The sequence below is a fragment of the Battus philenor genome, unplaced genomic scaffold, assembly GCF_028537555.1.
Source record: "Battus philenor isolate CCGP_79_NKW_IND1 unplaced genomic scaffold, ilBatPhil1.0.hap1 SCAF_17, whole genome shotgun sequence".
In the NCBI taxonomy this organism is placed as follows: domain Eukaryota; kingdom Metazoa; phylum Arthropoda; class Insecta; order Lepidoptera; family Papilionidae; genus Battus; species Battus philenor.
In genome coordinates, this window is record NW_027181679.1 from 577,638 (window position 1) to 602,768 (window position 25,131).

Consider the following 25,131-nt stretch of genomic DNA (forward strand, 5'->3'; position numbering starts at 1 on the left):
GAGTGAATTTACACGACCGTCTTACGTCGAACGTAATAAGGGTCATGTTTGTTTAATTTAGCAGGGACGCGGCGGGAATGCGATGCTATCGCGGGAACACGCCGCCGTATCGAGTGATCAGTATATAGGACGATGACATCGACTCGCTCCTCGATAACGACGGACGGACGTCTTTTTGTTTTGAGTATTAATTTTCGCTTCGCGATACAGGCTCGATACGGCGGGTCGTATGGCCCGTATCGCGGTATCAGATACTCTTAATGCTACCCGAAACTCGTACGTAAATTATGTAGAGAAAAGGTACGGTCAGCTTGAGGCGCTGTCGGCCGACTCGGCGCTGTCATTTGCGTGATATCGTATCAATATGTAAATTGTAATGCGGTGGGCACATTACCTATGTCGGAAACATTATCGATACATTTATATTATACATCTAACACCTCAATGTTTGAAAACGAAGGTCTTTTACCAGTGACCGTTGCTAGTGGTGATGATATGCGGATCCGAGGTGTGCTCGGGCTGAGGTCTTTCGACTATCCCTACTGACCGGGAGGCACGAGTTCATTGCTGGTAATTAATTTGTGATTTTAGTCGTACTTTGTGATTTGTTGCAAATTAATTACATTCTTTGTTATAAGGCGTCCTTCACATAAAATGCTTTGGCTTAGACGTTGTATCCGCAATGTATACATGCCTTTACCCGTTATGTATAGTTTACACAGCGTAGGTTATGATCGCCGCAGAGCTTATCCACTAGGCTAGCTGCCCAAAAGAGATATCGACCACCGGTAAAATAATTCGTGGGTGTTTTTTGTTGAAATCAAGAGTCGAGTAACGTACACCGCGAGTGGTATAAAAGATGGCCGCGTCCAGACGTACAAACGAACAAAACCGCGAATTAATCACCCGGCAAGTCGGTATAATGTTACGGCGTGTACTAGGCTATCATGAGTCGAGCGGTGTTCATAAATACGCGATATGAGCGGCCGCACACGGCGCGGGATTAATGCGCGCCGGTGCCGACCGGTCGGCTACCAGGCGCGTAGGCGCGCTCGCCACGCGGCTCCACGCAGGGACTTAAGAATCCTGATACCCCGGTCGCCGGTGTTATTTCGTGACCGGCCCGATGGGCACAGTATCCAACTAATCTCACGTGTCGAGATTTAAAGATCGATGGCATCTGTTAATACGGCGAGCATGATCCACTTTCGAAATAACTTAATTTAAAACTTGTTAACAACTTGACCATAAAGTTATACTGCAATTTATTTACCGAATAGAAAGTACCAGAAAACGTACAACTTAATGAACTAGGTAATGTTGCGTTTACACCAATCGGGAAAACATTTCTTACATGTAAGCGCATCCTTTGTTTGTTATTACTAATCCACTTAGGTAATTTGTGCATTGTGTGTTCTACAAAGACTAATAAATAAATTATTGAAATAGGTTCTTCATTGTTTTGCATTGACGAGCAAAACCCCGGTATTATGATTGTAGTTCAAAACACCCGCATTGTGTGGGGTAATCGAGGGGTAAAAGTGAGATAATTTCATATGCATGCATTAACGTCGTTAGAATTAACGGTATTCCGCACGAGAATCTCGCCTACCCACAACTCGGGGAACACAAAATTAAATTCCGATCAAACAGGAGTTGCTTGAACGGTAATGATATAAACGCGTATTTGCATTGAAAGCGGAGGACGCCGGAGCTGCAGGAGTCCATCATCGCGAGCCACCAACCCTCGCAGACAGTTTAACCCTATTTAAACGAACGCATCCACCGACGAAAGCCAATGCATATTTATCCGACAGCCATCTTGATTAATATGCGCACGCCCGACTCAGCTGCGTTATTTCGTTCTTAATTTTCATTTCGAAATTTGAACGGTTTTATTTTTTACATTCTTATTTTTATTAAAAAGAAATAATATAAGTGAGATAATAAGTTTACTTGAACAAAAACGTATTGATCGTAATTATTTTAGCCACAGAGCATCTACTACTGAACATAGGCCTGCTCCATGTAGATTTTTTAAAGAGCATTGAGGACTTGAAAATGTGGTGCTTGGATTCGTGGACCAAGTGAAGGTTTTAGTCAATATTTCAATCTTAAATTTTAAAAAACTGACCAATTTATAGTTCAAAGACATCGTTAAGAGACTTGTGCTTTATTGTAAAATGGTTTCAGATTTTTAATTTACTTCGGAGAGTGAAAGATGGCACAAGATTTTGAGAAGAGTCGTGTATCAATCATGTCTGTTCTGTTAAGACCAAAAAGAAGAGAGCTAAATATGTATCTCCCGGTTTGCCATATTTGTTTTCATTTGAATATTAATACAATTTATTAAAAATTATTTCGTAATAAAATACCGCTAAATATACCGATATATGTCGTAAAAAGGAAATTATAAACGTTTCGGTAATCTCTAAGGAATTAGATGCGTGTGTTTAAAATGTTAAGATGTCTCCAAAAGCGGCGCCCGCTATAAAATACTGCACATATCTCAGCCGTATCGGGTTTAATGAAAACCGCCCGAATCTCGCAAAATCCGGGCCCTTACGGTTAATGTATGCGATTTTTATCACAGGCACCCGGCCGGGCGACGGCAGGGTTAAAAATATGCAAAAATCAGCGCCCGGGGTGAATATTAAGCAATGTAATTTTGTATAATATTACGAAATTAAGATTCAAATTGAAACCAATGCGCGCAGCTCCGACCCGCCTTCCGCCCTCCGCTCCCCGCCTCCGCTCTCCGCCTCCGCTCGTGATTTCCTACAGTTCCAAAACTCTTACTCAACCTTAGTTTTTATAATACGATTTCATATCAATATCTATTTATTTTTAATTAATATCTGCCATATGCTAATGTCTCATGTCATCCTTTAGTCTGTCGATAAACACCTGCGGACACCACGCTCTTTTGTAACTAATACATTTATTTAGATTTCAATTTGATTCTAGTTCCTGTCTAATTTGGATCCTGATTCATCATGGTTTATGTAGGATAGACCCAAGACTTAGAAAAACACTCGATTTAGGCATATATCAATCGGTTCCGTTGGAATATTATGTTGAGTTGATGTATGAGTTGGCTTATGTCTAGAAGTAGGTGTATTATATCCGTAATAATATGGTGTTGAAATCTAAGTTAATATTAACATACAAAAAAAATTCTTTTGTTAAGTTTATATCAGGGGTGGTTAAACTGCGGCACGCGAGGTACATACGGATCTTTGAACGATCATTTTTGGATCCGATTGAATGTCGAATTATTTCAATATTTAAATTTATATTACCTATTTCAGCTGCTGGCAAATCGAAACAAATTAATGGTGTGAATAATGTTATTATTATTCCACAATTACCGAAATCTAAACACCGATCATAATTAACCGACATCTTAAGTTATATTAGCAGTGCTGTCATATACGTGTGCTATTATATCTAACTTCAATACACATATTTTGTACTTTTGTCATATAATTTCGATAAATATATATTTTTGTAAAAAAACATTTTTTTGTGTGTTTAAAATGCGTTTTAAGATTTTGAAAAATGGCTCGCATTATCAAAGAGCTTGGCCAACCCTGCCATATATAATGCTGAGATTTTCTAATAGATAATAGTTTGATTAGAGGGAAACTTACTACAATTGTTAAATTGTAAATATTTTGACGCAAGAGACACAGAAGTATTGGCGCGAGATTGGACAAGTATTGGCCGTCGATGGACGTAAGCCCCGCGAGGGAGTCGGGTCTTGCGCGAGGCCCGGGCGCAGTTAATGGTCCATAAAGGCACCCCATAACTCGGCTATCTGCTGGATCGTTTCGAGTGTTATTCCCTCTTAATTGGCCGTTCCGGGCGGAATCGTCAATTCGAGATATTAAACTAATTTTCAATGCTGCGTAATCGACGGAAGGGTTGCCCGCGCTGCCTTGTCGTCGGCTGTGTCTAATTGTTTCGCGGGCCCCTATCGATTTTCGCGATTCAAAATTTCATACGTGAATTTTTTAAACAAAAATTTCATGTCACGTTGTGCACATGCAAAATGATTATCCTATTTTCTTACAATTATCTTTATTCAATTCAACTCTAAATATTTTTATTTAAGTACATATATTATTAACATTCGCTTTGAACTGCTTCCAAAGGTTCAGAACACTGATCTGTTAGAAAGAGCCGAAAAGAAGCTCAACAGCTGCGCTTTAAAATGAAATTTTAAAAAAATCATGTCACATTATTATATCAATTATGTTAGTCAACAAACAAAGTTCTCCACATTAAGAACGACTAAAAACCCTTAATGCTGTAATAAACTAAGAAACTAAAGGTCTAAGATATCTTATGGAACTTTATTATATATGCGCACACGCAGACCCGTGACGGATTTGCAAACTTTTTGAATACGAAATTTAGGCATTACGAGTTTATTTTTATTTCTTGTATTTGTTTTGTGTCTGTCACTATATTTCATGTGATTTCAAAACAACCAATGAAAATGTTACAATTCATATCATTGTCATTATTTCAGGACACCCATTACTTGACAAAAACCTCCATAAATAACCAATGATGTACATAACAAGCTCTTCGTCTGTTTATTTTGTGGCTAGACATGGGTGAACATCCTATACTGGTATATGATATTGTATATATATCCTCAAAGACCCTGAAAGTTTTTATATTCATAGTATATTATTTAAGGTTTTTGTACAAAAACCAATGGAAATTAAAGTCGCAAGACTCCGTATACAAACGCTTGTATATCTTCTTTGCATGTAACCGAAAAGTTTATGTGATTTCGTTTTCTATTTTTCTGAGAGAACAGCATTTTGAATAGACTATGCGCATATTTATGTCTTCTACGGTTTTTCTTTTATTTATTTTAATTAAAACTTTTTAAACTCCCGATGAGTGAAGGTACGTTTTAGTTTAATTTGAAATTCAACAAATTCATCTTACTTAAAAGCAGTATTTACAGGCATTGGCCTAAGATATCTATGTGGGGTATATCAGACTCGCCACTTTTGGCCGGTTGTCGATCGCAGTATAGAATTGAAGTATGCAAAGGACGCTGTTGCCTATCTTCTAAAAACTATAGTTTCACAAAGTTTGAATTGTTTAAGGCTGTATCGCGAGAATCGAACGCGAGACTTACGATACCAAGTCTTAATTCTTCATCGCTGGGTCCTTTTTACCCATATCTAGTATAAAACGAACTCCTCGAGGAAATAAAAATCTTTCATTTCTAAATTTGTCGGATACAAACTGACAAAGATATATAAATTATGTTTTACTTATTAAAATCTATACAAAACAACAGCTGTTTCTCTAAATCTTTATAAAATTAGGAGTAAAGGTATCAATTTACTTGGGTGAAGTTTTTGAAGCTGCGTGCGTGTGACGGTTAGGGGTTGCTTCGTCAGCCCCTAAGAGTGATTACGCTGAATGGAGTCAGATAAGTGGAAACTCCTCTTTCATATTACCTGCAACTTGAGCATGATAGATTGCAATAAAAACTAGAGAGGGACTCGGACTGTTTGTAGGTAATCAAACATATTTCGTAAAGATATTTGGCTTAGAAGAAGCACCAGAATTATTTAATTTATGTTTATTTATATATATATTTTATATAAGAGTTTATTGTAAATCGAAATAAGAAAAGAATATAAATGATATAAAATGGGCAAAAGAGGTAGTACAAATGAGGAGTAAAAGTGATATTCAAGTCAAATTAGCAACAAGCGAGTTTTTAAGAGAGAAATTGCGCAGTTAATAATTTCAAAGTTATTAATTATAGGTGTAAAAGTTTTGAAAGGGTGAATACATTTCTCATTTGCTGTCAATTAGTATTTCGTAAACTTTACCCAAAAATCAATGAATAAATTTCTAATTATTAAAATCATTAAGATAAACTGTTTCTTAAAAAATATTTTTGCTTACTTCGTTAAAAATGTATTTAGTTTATCGTCGATCGTATTAGTGATTTAGGAACCAAATCGAAACACTAATGTGTATTTTGAACACAACGCCGTTTTAGGCCTGTGAAGTTTAAACGAATGCCATCACTCCAGCGACTCTAACCGCATTCCATCAGCTAATGCGCTTCGCGGGCAGCGCTTAACGCCATTACGTCACTACCCAATAATCTCACAAAAGCTCACTGCAACCGAATCCTCCGTCATCACGAACATCAAGCGTCACGCAAATATCTCCTCTCTGCCGACCCCGTAAGGTCCACAGCGTCTGCTAGGTTATATTTGCGATGGGCCTCCATTTCGGGTGCCAATTTTAATTAGCCCCTCCCTTTCCCCCCGCTCCGCAGCTACCCCTTGGCACCCAGATAAGGGTGTTTGCAAATAGGAGGGACTGCAAAGAAGCCAATCCATCAAATCGGTGAACGCATTACGACACCAACGTTGTCGCTGCGTAGGGAATGGTCACGTCGTGCAAGCAATCTATCGATAAATTAGGTGGATTATTTTTTAAGCTTTTCTAATGATGTTCTAAAATACACCAGCAATCTTTGAAATTATATATCTTTTTTTATGAAAGGTTTCTGTTAGTCATACTGTTATATACAAGATTAGTTCCCAGTATTTTCCGTTGGACTCTTTTTGGTCAACGGTAGACTTGATTTTGGACGGGGCTACGATGGTATGACAGAAAATGGAGGTTCACAATTCTTAAGTAAGGGTCCACTAGATATATTTTAAGGTCTATGAGAAAAAAAGCTTGAGAACATCTGGTCAACCCGAACCTCGTCTTTTGTTACTAAAGTCAAACACAGGTCCTGAAGGAGTCAGGAGTGCTACCCTGGGTAGATACCTGATTAATACACTACTATCCAGATCAGTCTTAGAGTTCGGTGGCCTCCCAATAGCAATATGTAGCAGCCCTACCCGAGACTCCTCCGGGAGCCCTCAGCGCCTTGCCACCATTACCCTGTGGAATCTACAGATGCAATTTAGGTAACAGTAAGAGTCCGACAAAAAAATCAAATTATTATTTAGACACCTAAAATAAAGTATTATTCCTTTATTAATAATATTACTAGGATAACACACAAAGGCTGAATATTTTCCAAAAATTATTTCCCAAAAACTCTTACACAATATAATAAAATGTTTAAATAAATCTTTGTTTAGTATATCAAAGATACCATTAGAGATATAGAATGTCATATAAAATGTCAGTGTAAAGTTTGGTCTGTGTGTGCGGTGCGATGTCGATATTTCCCACGGCGGCGCGTCACTAGCGGCGCGTGCTTTCAGTTGATTGGCGTAACTCGATAGCCCTGCACTCATTTGCGCGCTGCACTAATGTCGGGAACATGATAAATCTCGCAGGAGAGCGTGCGGTGTCAGTGGCAGGCGATACTCCTTGAAATTCGCGGGGGGTTTCCTTTGTCCTTCTTGTATAGCTTTACGGAACTCTATCATGCGTTGGCAACCGATGGATATACCTAATTCTGGCCCATAATAAAGTTTATTAAATATAATATTTATTATTAATGATAATAATTGTAGTTGTCCGTCGAATAACAGACACCCTCGGGCTGTATAACAGTGTCCATCATGCGGTAGCAATATCACGTCACACGAACTCGTGCGTGTATTGCACGGACGAGACTCAAGATGCGATCGCAAGATTTATCGATGTGGCGAAAGCGTACAACCTGAGGATGCCAGCATGGAGTAGGGATCAGGAAGTGGTCGCACGAAATGTAATCTTAAAAACTGGACATTGTTAGGGCGTAGTTAAAATAAATTAGGTGACTTACTTTTTTACTTATAAACTGTAACATGCAAAAACGTGGGCCAAAAAAAATATTCGGAAATATTAAACGTAAATGTAAAACAAAGGCACGGACGTTAATGTCTGTGGAATTGATTTACCACTGTAATTTTTAATTACCGGAACATATTTTATCTAAGAAATATTTTTTTTACTCCATACATAATAAAATATGTAAATTTTTTGTAAAACATTTAGCCAGTGTGCGAACGAAACAAATTGAGGCGCATAGAATCAAATGCAGCAAAATCCACTTCTTAACTTTGATTCTAAGATGATGGTTTAGATGTTGAATGATTGAAGGAACTTTTTACAATCTTAGTGATAGTTAGGTTGCTATTCTCAAGTGAAATTTGACACAATAAGCTGTAAGCTATATGCTAATTGACCTATAGACTGATTTACTATTTTGCAACACTAATTAAATTAAAAGATTGTTTTATGCCACTTAAAACAGCTTATAGCTTTTATATATAGTTGTAGGTGCGGAGAGATTCTCGAATGACCATCACAGATCGTAGAGTAATAAATAGAGAAAGACAGTTATATTCCAGTCAAAACTAAATATTATTCTTGTCCTCTTGATGTATCGATATCATGTAACCCGCGCTGAGAAACCTCAGGAAACCATTCAAAATTTTCATTATTAATTCTTTTCAAACAATTGTTTAGTTAGTTATTAATTTTCAACTCAGTGTTACATCCCTCTGTTGTTCTAATTTTTAATTTACAGTGGCCTATAATTATGGTAATGTTACATTTAACTGGCAAGCAGAGTTGTTCGCTCTCCAGGTAATTTAGATGACTTAGTTTGGGACCTCCCCGGTACCTATCAAAACATACAGCGCCCTCTGTAGGTTTGGGGGGAGAATGAGCCTTGCAGTGACCCTCTATCAGCTAATATGATGATGAAGTTTCTGCATCATTGCACGCATAGTGCCGTTTAAATTACCGCTGTTTTAGTGACTTCATTGAACTAAAAATCTTAGTCTAATTAAAATCAATAATTGAAAATTTTATCGGTCTACGTAACGTGTAACTGTTAGGTTACATTTTCATGAACAATACTCATTAACGATTCATTTTGCGAGCGACACCATGAGAAATAAAATTATTTCTGGCGTCCCCAAAACCGTAACCCCCGGATGATTTCACTCGAATATCCGTGGTACTCCGCGAACGCTCCCACGCGGGGCGGCTTCGGTTTCGGGTTTCTGCAATCGGCTTACAAATGCCCCGGGAACGAGCACCACACCATTGATGGATTGGCTTTAATGAGCAACTATCGCATATGGGGGCAGATTTCGAAATGTTATTTCAAAGGTTTTACTCACGCTACTTAGGCAAAGAAATACATGGATATTGATGACGTGTAATTATAGTTTATTTGCATTAAGAAAGCTGTGTTCACGTTGACCATTCGTAGTACGACACACGTACGTAACAGACGCGTTTGTTTGATGCGGGCTGCTTAGGATCAGTCCTTTTGGAAATCTATATGGCAGGCCCACGTCATGCAGTATGATGTTGAAGAATTGATAATTATTTTTAAATGCAAATAAACTATAGCTCAAAATCGACAGAGCCGTAGTTCGATACTCTTAAGTATTCTCAAATATGAATATTGAACGCGATTCGAAAAACAGCCAAAGACTTAGATGTTTTTAAATTAGATTTATATGTTTCTGTTCCGCACAGCTCGAGTATGGTACAATCTGTCGGCTACCTTATTTCTTGAGAAATATAATTCGGGTCTCTTTAATGTCATAGGGAACAGGTGCTTTCTGAGTAGGTGTATTTCATCTTTGACTATTTTGTCGCTTTCTTACAGGCGAGTTGGTGGATAAAAAAAACTGAAGTATGTTCTTTAATACAAAAGAAGTACACCTGAAGCCTTAAAGGTAGCCATTGAGATTAGCTAAATAAGCCCATATTCAGTTTCTTTAGCGCTTTTTTATTTTAAGTCCGTAGTAGTAAAAGTTTTTTTTAAAGAAAAAAAGTATCATGTATTTTAAAGTATCATTATGTTCTATTTTGAAATCGATGCACTTCGGGTATTTTTAATTTAATAACGATATGATAAAATACACAAACACACACGTCTGCACTTTATTTAAAATATAGAATAAATAATAGATTTTAATGGTATTTATGTTTTGTCTATATGTACACGTTAAATACCCTTATTTATTTATTTTTCTCTTCCGTTTTCATGCTATGGTTGTCTGTAAATATTGTCTCGTGTGATAAGACCGCCCATTGTACTTTTTTCTTTACTTTGCTGATTTTTCTTAACTACGAGTATGTAAATATTTCCTATCGTGTACAATAAAGAATGAAATGTTTTTGAACTGAACCGTTTTTGAATGGATCAGTTTAATACAGAGTTGTAGGAACTTGTCTCGATCGCGTTCAGGACAGTGAACTACCGCGTTCATTACATTGGGTCAATTTAAACGTTCTCTTGACTTTTCGCACGCATCCCTCTCAGTGTTTGCACACACCCATTTGGGGTTGTATTAGGGTGTATGAGGGTCGTCTCCCTGTGTGCGTGCCACTGAGATGAATTAGGGGATTACAACGACTGCATCATGCAACTGCGCTCTGATTTTCCACGCCGATGAAACTACAGGATGTTTTTTTAATCATCAATATTGCTTAACCACCATATCAACAGATAGAAGCCCACTGCAAGTTATAACTTCTTCAAAGATCGGACAAATGACCAGCCTTGCGCTACCTGAATAATTCCAACAACCTTAACTATATCGTCATGGAGCCTACCTTTAGTTTATATATTTACATAAATAATTTCATTAAACAGAAATTAGAATAATTTTCAGGTAAAGAACGTCCTCTGGTGGACATAAGCCACTCCCATAAACTTCCGACACTTTAAATAAAGTCGCTAGGAAATTTCCGTTACTTTCGATCACTGTTCACAACGGTACTGGAGTCTAGTTCTGGAGTAGATGAGCAGAAGGGCATACACAGTATAGGGCATAGAACGTTTTATCAATTATAAAATCTATGGTGGAGGTCTATTCCGAGTCCAGCATTGAATGTCATTTTGATGATTATCAATGAAATGAATGTTCATTTTAGCTTTTAGAAACGTGTTATTATTTTGAGGTTATCTAGTTGACATCCAATCTATTCATGTCCCTTTAGATGTCTTCTAGACTTAATAATACACAGTTATGTGTTTCTATATAAAGAAGGCTTCAACGGATTCTTTAGATTCTTCCGTAAATAGTTATAAATTTGAAAAGCAGATGATAACGAGGCGCGGACAGTGATGTAAAATGTTTTGTCAAATTCAAACGTTTTTATTGCATCTCCTACACCCTATATCGCGTGGGGTACGCTGCAGGGGCGGCGGGTAATGGCCTAAGAGTAATTTTATTACTTTGCCCCTATTACCATCACAATGCGCATGCCACCGGTCGAATACTGTACGCGGATACTCGATACTTTGCGTCGCGTTCATCATCCCCGGGTTGTTTTATCGATATCGATCTCGGCCCAACACTATATTCACTTCTATAGCTCCGCAAAATTATCTATTTCAGCACAGTTGTAGTTCTTTTCGGTACATTTAATTGCTTACATTGAAAGAAGAATCAGGATCAGACAAATTTAACAAAAGAAATCCAGGTAGGTAGAAAGATAAAAAAAGTAAACTTGTGTGGAAATTTGGTTCTTCTTTTATTTATGTACCCGGATAACAGAAGTAAGACAGAGCGCGCGCCACGCTGATTCGATTTGTTCCTGTTGCGATGAATATTTGATACGGCTCAGTGCACACTAATTTGTTTATCGTGCTCTGCTCTCCCGGTACACGCGGATAACATTTTCCGACTCAAATTCGCATTAATTATTCAGAAAAACAAAACGTGCCCGTCCGTCCGTCCGTTCGTTGCAATTTGCACCGATAGCACTTTGTTACATTTAACTTTTTCTTTGAAGCAATGATAAAAAAAAACTTTTCATTCAACTAACGATAAGTTACATAAGACATGGTTAATGTAATTAAAACTGAAATTTATTATTTATGTAATTGTGAGAGATAACAATAAGCGATACGATCTACTTAAGATAACATTAATGGCAATTCGGGGAATAAAGCCGACCGAAGATAATCAACAAATGAAAATTATGAGGAGCGAACTGCGGACCGAATCCAGCCAGCCGCGTATAATTCGCTACGTAACGAGAATTAATTAGGCGTATGTACTCAAGATACCGTCGGCCGTGGCGGGTGATTAAATAAATACTAGTTGGCGTTTCTAATTAATATGCCAGACGCGCGGCCGATAAGCGAGCGTCTCGCGACGCGACATCTCCTGCGATTCCTGCTCGCCTGGTACGATTAACACGTTATATCTGCGCGAAAAATTTGTCTAGCCTGTCTTGATTTTGCATATATATCCTCCATTCAGTTAGTTTGCTTACAGGAAGATGGATCTTAATTAAAGTCGCGTGTGGTCTAAAAGCGGTCGCGTCACTTGATAGACGACAGATGGTGTTTCGCCGTTTGTTGAAGACCTCTTCCAGTCAGTTGATACGCGCCGCGTTAGATACTTTAGCGGGGAATTCTTAGAACGCGGCCGACGCGTCTCGTGTTACAGGAAGTCCCATGACTCAGATCGTTTGCCTTTAAAAACGGGAATATGTTAAATTTTTTTATCGTTGTTTATCTAGGAAACTAATGACTGTTTTGTAGTAATATCTATTTTAAGTCAGATTTTACTGACGACAAAAATAATGCGAAACGTACAAGTGTTTTATTTAAAATACAATATTTCAACAGTCGGATTGCTTTGGTTAGTTACCAGTGTAGATTCATCTGAAGTTATCAATTTATATATACTATTTACTTCTCCACTTTGTTAGTCCAATTTAATAGAAACTAACTAGAATCAAATTGAGATATGCTATAATGATATCTTTCGACTAAAAAGGGTTTGAGTCGTGCCTCCAAATTCAGTTGGGAATTTTTTTTGGTCACTCTTAGAGCATTTTTTTTTGTTTATGGAAATTGATGAATTTATTATATCATAATCCTGCGACACTACACGGAAGAGTATGTAATACAGTTCATTATTGCTCAGAAAAGTTTTATTAAAAATAATAAAATCTCTAACTTTATTAAGCGTATATATTTCTTATGTTCACATTCTTTTGCATATTTACAAGATTACGTACATTTACGTATGTCAACTATGTTTGTCATATTTTTTAATGTGATTAAAAATATTTATGCTGCCATGTAGTTACAATTATTACCACCCAATTATTTTTAACGTGTGCATTCTTCTGCTTTCCTAGTCCATCAACTTCTTCGACGTCCTTCTAACATCAGTTCATTTGAAATGGAATCCGTCTAGATAGAAAGAAGATACCTCCTTTTCTCATAGATTCTTTTCCCTCTTAAGCCGTTATAGACACGATATACGTGACGGGCCTATCTAACGTAGACTTGCATTTTTGATGTTAACAAGTAGTATTTCTTTTGGTTACCTCCGCACGAGTTGTTACACTATTCCTTCAGCATTTCAGCCGTAGAACATCCATCGCCGGACCTAGGCTTCTCATCTAGATTTCCAATCGGACCTGTAAGAACTTCTTCCAACGGTGTCTACCAGGTCATCTGTATATCTTGTATGTGGACATCTGCACTTGCTGAACTATGTTCTATACACTTCTGCTTTTAAAATTCAGGATAGATGTATGATGACATTTAAAACTTAATTATGTTTGATGTGATTTAGCACTGGAGGCGCTTAGGCTAGATTGGAACCTACCTAGTAAATCTCAACTCGGATAACGTTATCTATGTATATTTTTAGATGTACAGTTTTAACAAAGTCCGGAATTTCTTGTCAACAGGCGACGCGAGTAATGCCAGTATCGGGTCCGGTGAGGGCACCGGTGAGGAAGATGACGACACGAACGGCAAGAAGAACCAGAAGAAAAGGGGTATCTTCCCCAAAGTAGCCACCAACATCCTGCGCGCCTGGCTCTTCCAGCACTTAACGGTGAGTACTGTAAGTCTAGTTGTATTTGTCTAACGTTCGATCTATAAGTTCATATGAACTCAAATTGTTTTATAACTAAAACGAAAGGACAATTGTTTACATAGGAAAGTTTTTGAAATTTCAAAATACATTCCTTTATTTTATTAAACTTTGGATCATTTATGTATGTCAAAATAGGAGGTCAATTTGAAAGAAACTAGAAACAAATTTTTAAGTTGAAAATTTTCACAATGTCTTTAATGAAATAGTTCATGCAATCCGTCAATACCGTCTATTTCGACGAGGGGATATGTAGAAGAAGGAAGTGAGATTTTGTGAAGAATAAATGGAAGTACAAAAGATACTGTGAAGGAAATAAGGGTAATTTGAAATAAATAACTAATGAAAAGATTTATTACTGACTGCAATCTTTCTGTCTTAGCTATGGCAGGGTTAACGTGGGCTCCAAAAAAGGGCCATAAAGAATAAAAAAACCAACTATTGATATTTAAACTATCTAGTAATAACTTAGTTAAAGATATGTAGATTTCATAATTTTTTTTGATTAACTTTTTAATACAGACCGTAAAATGTAATTAGCGTATATTCATTTTACTTTTAAATTTATATTTGCTACGGTATGTTGTTTATCTTAAAAAAATTGATGAGTTAAAAACAAAATTAACTTGTTTGATTTTGCTGTTATAAGGTAGTTCATTTTGATTCTAGTTTTTATCAAATTAGGCTTTTGACATTCTTTTTCATTACGAATACGAGTGAGCATTGCAGGTGATACAAAGTGGGTAATAAGTGATATAATCTGAATAAATAATAGACAGAACATACGGATGCATATTTCGTCGTGACTGCGGTCTATAATACTCTCGGACGTAGTTTAGGACAATCGTGTAGGTTTTTCAATTAAATTCTCCCAGTAGGGCAATAAATATTTCATTGCGCACACAAAGAGAACACCGGCGTTACACTCCGAATCGTCGTGATTGATGACGTAAAAAATAAACATTAGCATAAGACGAGTGCACGGCTCGTGGTAATTTCTAGAATGGCTTCGCGTGGGGGAGTGCGCCTCGCGCCCGTGCGCCTGTTGGAGGGTAGAGAGGGGGGGGGAGTGTTCTGCAATTTCATTACCGGTCCGGATCCAGGCACATAAATCACCGGGGCCGAAGAAGGCGCTCCCGTTCGGTTCAGGTGACGCGGGCTCTATTTCTGCTCCTCGCTATTTAATTGCTGCATCGCTGGTCTCGAGCGTGGGCATTTGTGGGAGTGGGATCGACGTTCCAGTTTTCGGCAATCGAGTTAGTAGGCTTTTAGCCGGTTAGCGTTTTTACGGCGCCCTGTCCGCGCGTATTACGCTCCGTTTTATAATTGCTTCGCTCGGCGTTAAGTGCTTTCGTTACCGGGCGAGATGTCCCCGCGTTCGTCGCAAATCGGCTTTGATTTCCGTCGAGGTCGCCGTACGTTTGTAATATTCGATTATACGTTCCCGTCGCGCGCTGTGTTTCAATTTGCAAATGCTTGCTATCCTTGACCGTGGTTCTGTTTATGCGACCGTTCAGCTAATTTCGTGTGTCGTTCGCTCGTTAACAAGAGAATTTCCATATATGCGTTCTGTTTTAGCAATTATCTTCTCATACTACCAAAAGTGAGGTACACTAAAGAAACCGGAGAATGATTTTGCGTTAAACAAGGTTCCAATACTTTGTTCACTTTATAATTCATTTATAATAAAGTCGATAAAGAATCGGATTTAAAGTTTTCCTTTTATATTCAAATAGGTCTTATCATGTAAGAATAAAATAGTTTTTGTTAGATTAACCTTATTATCACAATCGTGTTTCCATTCCTAGACTTGATGATGTATTTCATAGGAATTCCGTTATCGCTTAGATCTTACAGATCTTTCCATTGAGCCTGGAATTCTTTAGATACATCGCATCTAGTTGTATGACCAAAGCATATTTCAATACATGTTACCATTGCAGAGTTCTCCAAGTGTCTGTTTGTTTGTCCAGAATGCTTGTAATTATATTATTGGCATTATACTCTAGACCAAACATCTGGCGTGACTATCCTCTTAAGGTTTGACTCTTGGGCATCCAAGAAGAGATCCTTTCGGGCGCCCAGATTATGGAATTTATATAGAGAAGAGCTTAGAGGTTTCTCAATCTGGTGTGGAACGTATGTGGCCTGAGATGATGTCCTTGGGGCCTTTATTGCTCTGTCGGTCTCAATATAAGTAAGGCTGTTGCCAATGACCGAATATCGTTTTGGTTTGTGTCCAAAAATACCTTATTCTTGTGTTTAAATTCTTTAAAATGACACACGGCACAAGAACACGTGCCCGTCGGATTGTCACACCCGTCACGTATAATCTTGTTAATGATTAATAAATCGGCGAACACGTCTCACGCCCCCCGCCTCGTCGTGCCGAGAAATAATATTGAATAACGTCTCCGAACAACAAATCCCACCTTGCGACTTTAAGCCCGTTCGGGGGGCTAAAAATAATTATAAGGCTTGCGTAATCCCCCTACAATCCCTCGGCGCGCTCTCGTCGCTTTGTCTCCGAACACTCGCTTACACGTGTCGGTCTAAGTCCCAGCGTGTCGGTCTGTGTCTATAAACAGCGCCGCGCTGGCAATGTCTTGTGGGTCATCTTTCTTGACACGAAAGACTCATCATTGTCTTTTTGGGTACTAGCACTGAAAATAGTTATGTATACCTTGCTTAAACTTCAAGATCTGCGCCTTCTTCGTTTGTTGTTTAATTGTCGTCCTCTTTAATTTTGACAACGCTTAACTACAAAAAACATATTCTTTAAAGAAACATATAAAAATGTGCAGAGGATAAACAGTGAAATTATCTAAATATGGTTCATATTAGAAATTCTAAACAGGTCCCGCGCACGCCATCGCTCGCAAGACTGACTGACTTCCTTTCAAAACGCATGATCGTAATTCAGCGCGACAGCCTCAACGTAATATTAATAGAAGCACCAGGGCATCATAGAGCGGAGGAGATATTGCGAAATGCGGAATTCCTAGGCGTGCGGTGTTGAGTTACGTTAGTATCGGGTTCGCTTTGAGGAGCACCGCAGCGGAATAGAAGCATCGCGGCATAATCGCCCCGAAAGAATTTATACTTTATTTATTCAGTGCCTCTTGCGTCATGCGGGCCTGGTACTTTACGGTTATTACGAAGGCTTGTCAAAGCTTTCAGTTTATCGGATACGGTAACCGCGCGCTTATTCCATCCAATTAATGCACCTTGGCTCTCTGAATAATTCTCGTGAATTTCCAGCGCCGGCTAAATATGAATTTTAAAACGCTTCATTTTTATCTTTTAAATTGGAAGCCGATAATGTATTTGAAATAACTTCACATTAAACATTTCCGTTATGCCACAAATAAAAGATAACGCGGTATCGCTTCTCGCAATTTATTTGTTGGAAACGGGTTTCTGAGGACCACACCAGCTTAGCCAAAGCTAGTCGGTGGAATTGCGTTATTTATAATATTTCGTTCGGCCTTCAACCCGCTAGAAGATCCAACGACCTTTTGAAAAATTAAACTTACCGTCAATATTAAAAATTCACAGTCAAAAAAGCAGCAGACGTTTAATGAAGTGTAAAAGTTAAAGTAACAATAACAAGTTATTTCGATCGCTGCTAAAGTTTTTGCGCTCCGAACTCCATTACAAAGTTCCGACGACGTCGCTTCGGTTAGCCGCCACGCTCCCGAACGCGCGTACGTTTTTAATCCGGCCCAAGTTATCCGGACGTCTTATTTTCCCACTTTGCCCACCATTAATCTAATAACCGGGTCTCCCTGCGAAATATTACTCAATTTTCGCTGTTCTCGCCGCATTAAAACGTCGGGAAAAACTCTCTCTTCCCTTATTTTATTTAGGAAAAGGGCGAGTCGTAAGTTTCGCGACGGAGTCGGGGGCAAATTGCATACGAATCCTGGAAATGAGAATTTATTAATATTGGAAGGCGACGCGCGGCGAAGGGAATCTCCTGCGAATTAAGCGGACAAGGGTTTTTTATTTGCTCCCGAAGTATAAACAATGCTTTCGGGGTGCGCTCGCGTCCACGTACCGCCGGTTATTGAGGATCCAGAGGATCCGAATATTAGGAAATACAAAGATCTTGTCATAGGTAATTCAATAATACATGATAGGGCTTGGCACATTGTTCGTGCAAGCGACGTCCACTGTTGCCGAAAGGTTTTGAAAGGCGACAACAATGGTAGGCCTCCGTCTAGGTGGACCTTCGACATAGCACAAGACTCATGAACTGAAACCCATGCTCATTGTGGTGCTCTTTGGAGGCATCTACGCCTTTCAGTAAATTTTCACTGTCACTGATTGAAGGTGTAGGAGTGAGTGTGTCTTCGTGGAATTTTTTGGCTTATGATAAAATTAGATTTGAAAGTATCTTCAACGTTTTATAATATTTAATGACGCAGGTACACGTAAAATGAAGTTAATTATTTAATAATTTCACCTAACGGTTACATGAACTCATATTGTCTTATTGATGGAAAATTATTTATTTGCAACAATACAAAATAACAGACATTCGAAATATACTTAAAATAATGAATAATATACAGAAACATATTTCGTTGTTAAATTCGAAATTTAAATTTAGGCAAATATTTTTTTTTGTAACGTAGAAAATTTCACAATCTCTAATTGTTTTAAAATTCATATTTGACATTTGAGGTTAGAATCAACACAAATTTTAATTTTTGGCGGGAATACTACAAACGTCATTATGAAATAATCGTCCATTTTTATTTGACAATATTATGGTGTTCAATTTTCTATGTGTGATCACCATTATCGAATGTATGGAAAAATAATTCTTTGAATTTTTAAATATGTACTTCGTAATGTTTTATTAAACTATACTATATCAATTACTTATTGTATCAATTAATTTTCTTCTTATAATACAAGTACTAAGCTTCCTCCGTCTACTCATTGTATCAAGTAGTCGTTTAGCCCATAGAAAAATACTCCAATGTCTGAAGACGAAAGTCTTCGAACAATATAGCAAATATTAATGATTTTTGGACTCAAGACATGGTCGGTTACGATGGACTTTATAAAAAGGCTCCAGGTGAGGTCATCCAGAGAGAAATAGAAAAGGCTATAGCGGTAGCGTAAGAAGATAGGCGGACCACATAATTAAGATCGCGGAAAGTCGCACTGGATGCGTATAGTCGCTGGTATAGTCGATACATATTTCTTAGATAACATGTCGAAAGTTTTTTGAATTTATTTTATCTAGAGTATCAGGCATTAAGTTCAGGTTAGGTTACCACATCAGCTCTGCAGCCGGGGACAGCAATCATTTCCGGCACGTCCCCGCCCGCCCACTTTTTAAGTCCGCGACATTTAATGCCCGCTTCTACCGCCGGCCGGAAGTTCCGATTCGCCGGAAATAGAGTGTGCAGATGAGAGGGAAGACGTCGCGCTACGGAATCGAGAGGGACGGAGCTAGTCTGTTGACGAATTTAATATTTTTTATGGGTATATAGCAAATAGATTGTATACTTCATGGAATTATTCGACATCATAGTTAAGATCGATGGAAGGCGCTGTATGCGGGCAACGCAAGACCAGGCATCGTGTTGATCTTTGGGATCCTTATGTCCTGGTGTGGGCGTCGGCTAGCATGACGATAACAATGGTAATATCAACTTTAGTGTTTATTTACCATTTGTTCACTCTAGTCATGAATATATATCTTGTACATCTTCATATTCACTTTATTTGGTAACATTAAACAGTTCAATGTATATCTTATTTGCTGTCAATTCATAAATTTCTTATCATGAGCTTAACAATCCTTCACGGGTCTGAGTGTATATATAACAAACTTCTACTATATCTTAGACCTTCTTGTTATTAGTTTTTAATATTAAATTAGAAGTGTATTTAATGGATCTTATTTTAGCATTGAAGAGTTTTTGTATGATCGAAATGTTAGGAACTTGGTTTGTTAACACATTTACAGTTAGAGCAACTGTTGGGTTTCTGCCGTCTCTCAGCAGATCAGCGTTCCGAGCCGATGGTAGCATACTGCTTATGTTAAAATAATCGACAATTTAAAAGGATATCTCAATGCCTACATGAATAAAAATACTTTCAATTTGTAATGGTAGTACACCTTGTCTAAAAATCAATGGTTTTTAGAAAAACCGTTTCAAATTACTACATATTAAAAGTAATTATTGTTTACTACTTCCCTGCAGACTTTGTACAACTTGAATTTATTTGCCTGTCACATTTCAGTAGTAATAATTAATATAACATGTTTCAAAGTGAACACTTTATTTAAGTTGATTGGAAACAGACGTAAAGTTTTTTGCTAACAAATAACTAATATATTCTTCCGCATTTTAAAGTTTTACACCTGCAACGAGTCACCCTGTATGTTTATTTTCTCAAACGATATTTATATGATAAATATCTCCATTTGATTTGTATGTCAGTGAAAAGATTTTGTAATTTTGAAGTTGAAAAAATTATTGTATTGAAACGGTTACATCATAGAAGCCTTATATGATCGTAATGTAAAATCAATTGACAAAAAAAAAAGTTATTGATCATTAGCTTTGTTAATTAATACTTGTCACCCGATAGGCGGAGAGTTCGCGGGGAAGGGTTGCTGTTTGCGAGGGTCGCAAGTTCGCTTCCCGGCGCAGATTATCCAAGTTATCGTATACTTATGTTAGCATAGGACGATTGTGTTGGCGGGAGATATTAAAGGGGTTTTGTTAGGTTAAACATTGACTTTGACTTCAGTAACTAATCTATTTGCGAGGCGAGGATTACGTTACGCGGATCATTTGCCTTATCTCCGTAACTGGTGACGTCGTGTTACGCTGTGTTTCCACGTTTGGTTCTGATGATGAGTTTGTTCGCTGGAAACATCCCGATGGCATCCTTTGTTGCGTCTTATCATCCGGAAAACAGAAGTTTGAATGGTTTTCATATATCAAGGCGCTATTTGTACAGCGCATTAAGTGCTTTATATTATATGATTGTATGTACACCCTTTCCAATCGTTCTATCCTAAACTGCAGAATAAAGTCCACATCTACCAGTTGATATTTTATGGCTGAAACGATGATAATATTGCTAAAAATAAAAGAGCAAATATTTTTTCTATTTCAAAGCATTGTTTTTAAAATGCATAAGTGAACGTGGTTACCATATTTCAAAATACGTAATTGTATGTATAATTAGTATGAAAATAAATTTGCCTACGCCTATAAAACTAGAACACAATGTAGCCATATCAAACAATTATTTAGAACAAACAACAAATTGTCGTGGTTTGTGTTGAACCACGTAAATTGCCAGTTTAATATCGAATCGACGGGGTCAGTTTCCGTACGGACAGGGTGGGGGGGTTCCCCGTAAAGATAAGGTTATCTCGGAGTGGACACCGCCGTCTCGGGTTTCAGGAAGCGGGGGTCCGGGCAGTCCCGCGGGAGCCTCAAGGGGTTGCTCGTGAAAAATAACCGCTTTTATATAGGAAAAGAGAATACTTAAGTTAGTAAAGTTATTTTGAGTGCATTGCGGCGCCGTGCACAATTGAGTTAGCTTTGTCGATGTCTTTGAAAATCTCTCCACCTTTCTTAAGTTTGAAATAATCACTTTACGAGCTTCTATACTCTCTATTACTGTAATAAAACAATTCGTGACATTACTTATATTAAAATTATATTACTAATTGTTTGGCTTAAAGAGATCTTCTTTTTTTATTTTATTTTTGATCGGATTTTCGTAGTTGCTTAAGTGGCATTTGCATATTCTGCTGGTTTAAAGTGACAAGGCACTCTTTTAAAGTATCGCAACTAGAAGACTCCTGGGAGAGCCTCATCTCGTGCTGTTACACACCACTATTTTATCGGATTGGAAGGCCGCTGAGCTTGTAGATGTTCCATAAACCCTCCATGGAGTGTCTAAGTTCAAAGCGCCCACTAGTGGACGTAGACTTGACCTATCACTGGTCGATAATACCCGCTTAACCTTCCAACGCGGTGGTTTACTTGGCTAAAATCAATGCTATCATTTCGGAAAGCGTTAGTGCTGGGAGAAGTGGCGGTAGCAACTCCAGCAATATTTCTTTCTGTCTAGTATGATTATGATAATTTGTGAGAAGAATGAAGGAAGACCCAAATTTGATAGGAACCAGATAAATTATGCCTCGTATAGGATAAAAGATGAACTTTATTACGATAAAATATAAAATCGAAGATTCTATTCCCTAACCTTTATATTTTTTTGGTATTTTTTATTACTTTTAAATATTATTAAGAAGAATATATGTAAAAATGGATAACTATCGCGCTATAAATAAAACCGGTGTCGACAGGGTGGAAAGGAAACGTAATCTAACCGTCCGCGGAGCAATATCGGAGTACCAGGACACCATAAGTTAGCGACACGTAATATCCGAGTACCGAAAAATCCTCCGCAAGCCGGCACCTAAGGCTTTGATTAATGTATTCGCACGCGAGTTATATTACGAAGATGTTCCGTATTTTATTCCGGGAATACCCGCTTCTGATGTGTTATTGCAAATGTAGGGTACGTTACGTACGGATCTCACGGAGGGGGAAACACCTGAGATGTCAAATTCTTGTTAGGGATAAAGTCCGTGGGTACTGGATAGGTCTTTTGCACTATAACGTAAAAATATGTCGACTATATCAACATCGCATTAAATTTCTTTTCCAACTAGACGAGTAATGTGAAATTGCATTCTGCTAATTGGTATTTATATAAAATAAACCATAAATATATATTCGGTCGACATGAATTCATGTCTGCGGGCTTTAGTAGTACTTTTCCTTGGACATGAATTCACGTCCGTGGACGTTGAAAGGTTCAACAAAACTAGCATGACGTCAACAACTTTTACTCCAATAACATAATTATTTATCACAATTTCTAATCATCTTATGCTCGTCTAACATGACCACAAAGTGTTTGATGAAAGAGACAGCTCTCTTTTGTATTATCGGTGTGGCAATACTGGTATCTTATTACCCGCTTTCTTACAATTGAGGATCGTGCCTAGAGACGACAGTTTCTGCTACTGTCTTTTCCCATGCTGTTCTATTTTGTAATTTATATTAAGTCATTATTGGTAAACCATCCAACAAACTTAAATTGGTTCGAACATAACAAGAAATTTTTAATAATTGTTGACAAAATATAACACTAGACTCCCTAATGAATGATAAAAAGTAAAACCGAGTGAAAAAAGAGAATTGATCCCACAACAGTTAAGGAACGTCTCAATATCTGAGCATAATGGAAGCCGCGATACGAAATATTGAACCACTATACACAATCTATACAAACAGCATTATTACATTAAAATTTTGCATTAATTCCATCGACACACTTTAGATAAAAACGAGAAATAAAAAAAAACCCTCTGATTATGGTCATTCGAAAGATAAAATGGTCGTGTGGCGAACATAAATTTGTGTTGATTTGTTCAATTCAAACAAGGACATGTTAAAAGATAAAGGCAAAAAGTGAAATGATAGTGCGATAAAATGCCAGAATGACTGCGAGCAGCGCAGACTTGAATACATAACGTTTCATATTTATTTGTAAACCGTCTGATCGAATCAGGAAATAGATTCTTAGACTAACAAAATTGACATAGCACAGTTAAAATCAAAGTGGGCAAGAAGAAAAAGTTGCTCACGGTGACCACGGGTCCACCCACAAGGTCATCCAAAGACATTGGATGCAGGCTGCTTTCAACTGGTTCTATTGGTGACCTAGCTGGAGAGACACTCGGCTTCAATTCAGCAACTGGAACTACGGGTCCGGTTGTTTGGACTAGAGTTAAGAGGACCAGCAACTCGCCTACTGCGTGAGCTGTGGTGGTCATTGGTGTCAGATTCGTAATGGCTATGTGGTTATCTCAACGTCGGGCATGTCATGTAACTGGGAGTTACTGCAGCTCAGGTAAGAAGTTTATCTAGACAATACCCTCTGCAGTTGGGTGAAGTTTAGGCTAGATCCCGTGATGGGAATCGAGAAATGAGTCAGCTAACAACTCCGGATAATATAGCCAGCTTACCTTGCATCCCGAGCGAGGATTGAATCGTTAGTGCGTTTTCGGTGACGCACTGGAAGTGAGTGTGCCTTGTAATTTCATCACCTGCATGGAGAGTCAGGTAGTGCGTACTCGTCTTGAAGAGTACTGCTGTCGCAGACGGTGGAGGAAAGATATACCGTAAATAGATCCCTGCTCTCGGAGGATTTACTGTACCCATTGATATAACCTTACGGTTTGGAACTTTGGGGACAGTATAATCAACAAATTTTCAATAGGTTAGAGAGGATGATGGTCCTTTTGGAAATCTATTGAAAATTTCCAGCGCCGTTTTATGTTAAAAACGATGATGATACCATCATCATGCAAAACAGAAGAATCTGCACTGGTTTTAAGACAAATTAATCCTTTCATATTTAGCAACACCGTAAAATGCTATACGCTAAGACGATAGCTTGCGACGACTTTAACAATGTCATCTGTCTAATTTCTGAATGAACTTACAAACCTGAGTCTTCCAATCAGTATTTATTTATTTGTGACAATTAGAGAAGCTTGTCAACATAAGTAGTAATAGGATAATAGTGACAGCGATTCTGGCTTGATTTAAACTATTTTAACACATAGCATTTTAGCAACAAAGCTATATTTAGTGCTAATAAAATTTCTAGCTTCAGCATCCGTTATTTGAGAATCTCTATAGAGTATCTATTTATTATAATTTCAACAGCAGAAATCGCTTTTATATATCACATTTTTTTCTATGTAGATAATAACAAAATACGTTAAAAAAGCAGATGTATAGTCTGTTGATTTTTAACTCTAAATTGGACAGTTTTTTGACAGATCAATTAATGTTTGTTTTTTTTAATGAGAATAACTTTTTTATTAGACGTCATAGACGATATAGCGATCTATTCTTGCCAGTCGTAAAATAGATAATAAAACAACCATTTATTAATCTTCCGGCAGCTGTTTAAGTGTATCTCTACTTATAATCTGTGATCTGATACGAAGAGAAATTTTTAGTTGTTTCACCGTAATCATAAAGCGGATATTTATTTTTCTTGTTTCTATCTTTTACTGAATTCTAGAAACTTCTAAAAAAGACGAATCGATCTACGTACTTGGAATTGTTTGTTGAAATGGACCCAATTTAAGTTATTTTGTTTATAAACAACA

The 25,131-nt window shown here is 37.7% G+C and overlaps 1 protein-coding gene across 9 annotated transcripts in view; it reads left to right on the top strand.

Annotated features, from left to right (window-relative positions):
• hth (homothorax) overlaps positions 1 to 25,131 on the top strand; it is a 375,595-nt gene that overhangs the window by 220,689 nt on the left and 129,775 nt on the right. For 5 of the 9 annotated variants that reach the window (XM_068762762.1, XM_068762766.1, XM_068762768.1 and 2 more), the window contains one exon: positions 13,696 to 13,844. In XM_068762762.1, coding sequence (XP_068618863.1) covers positions 13,696 to 13,844 — 149 coding nt within the window. Of the gene's footprint in view, positions 1 to 13,695; positions 13,854 to 25,131 lie in introns of all 9 variants that reach the window. The other 4 variants (XM_068762761.1, XM_068762765.1, XM_068762764.1 and 1 more) reach the window with 1 other exon arrangement.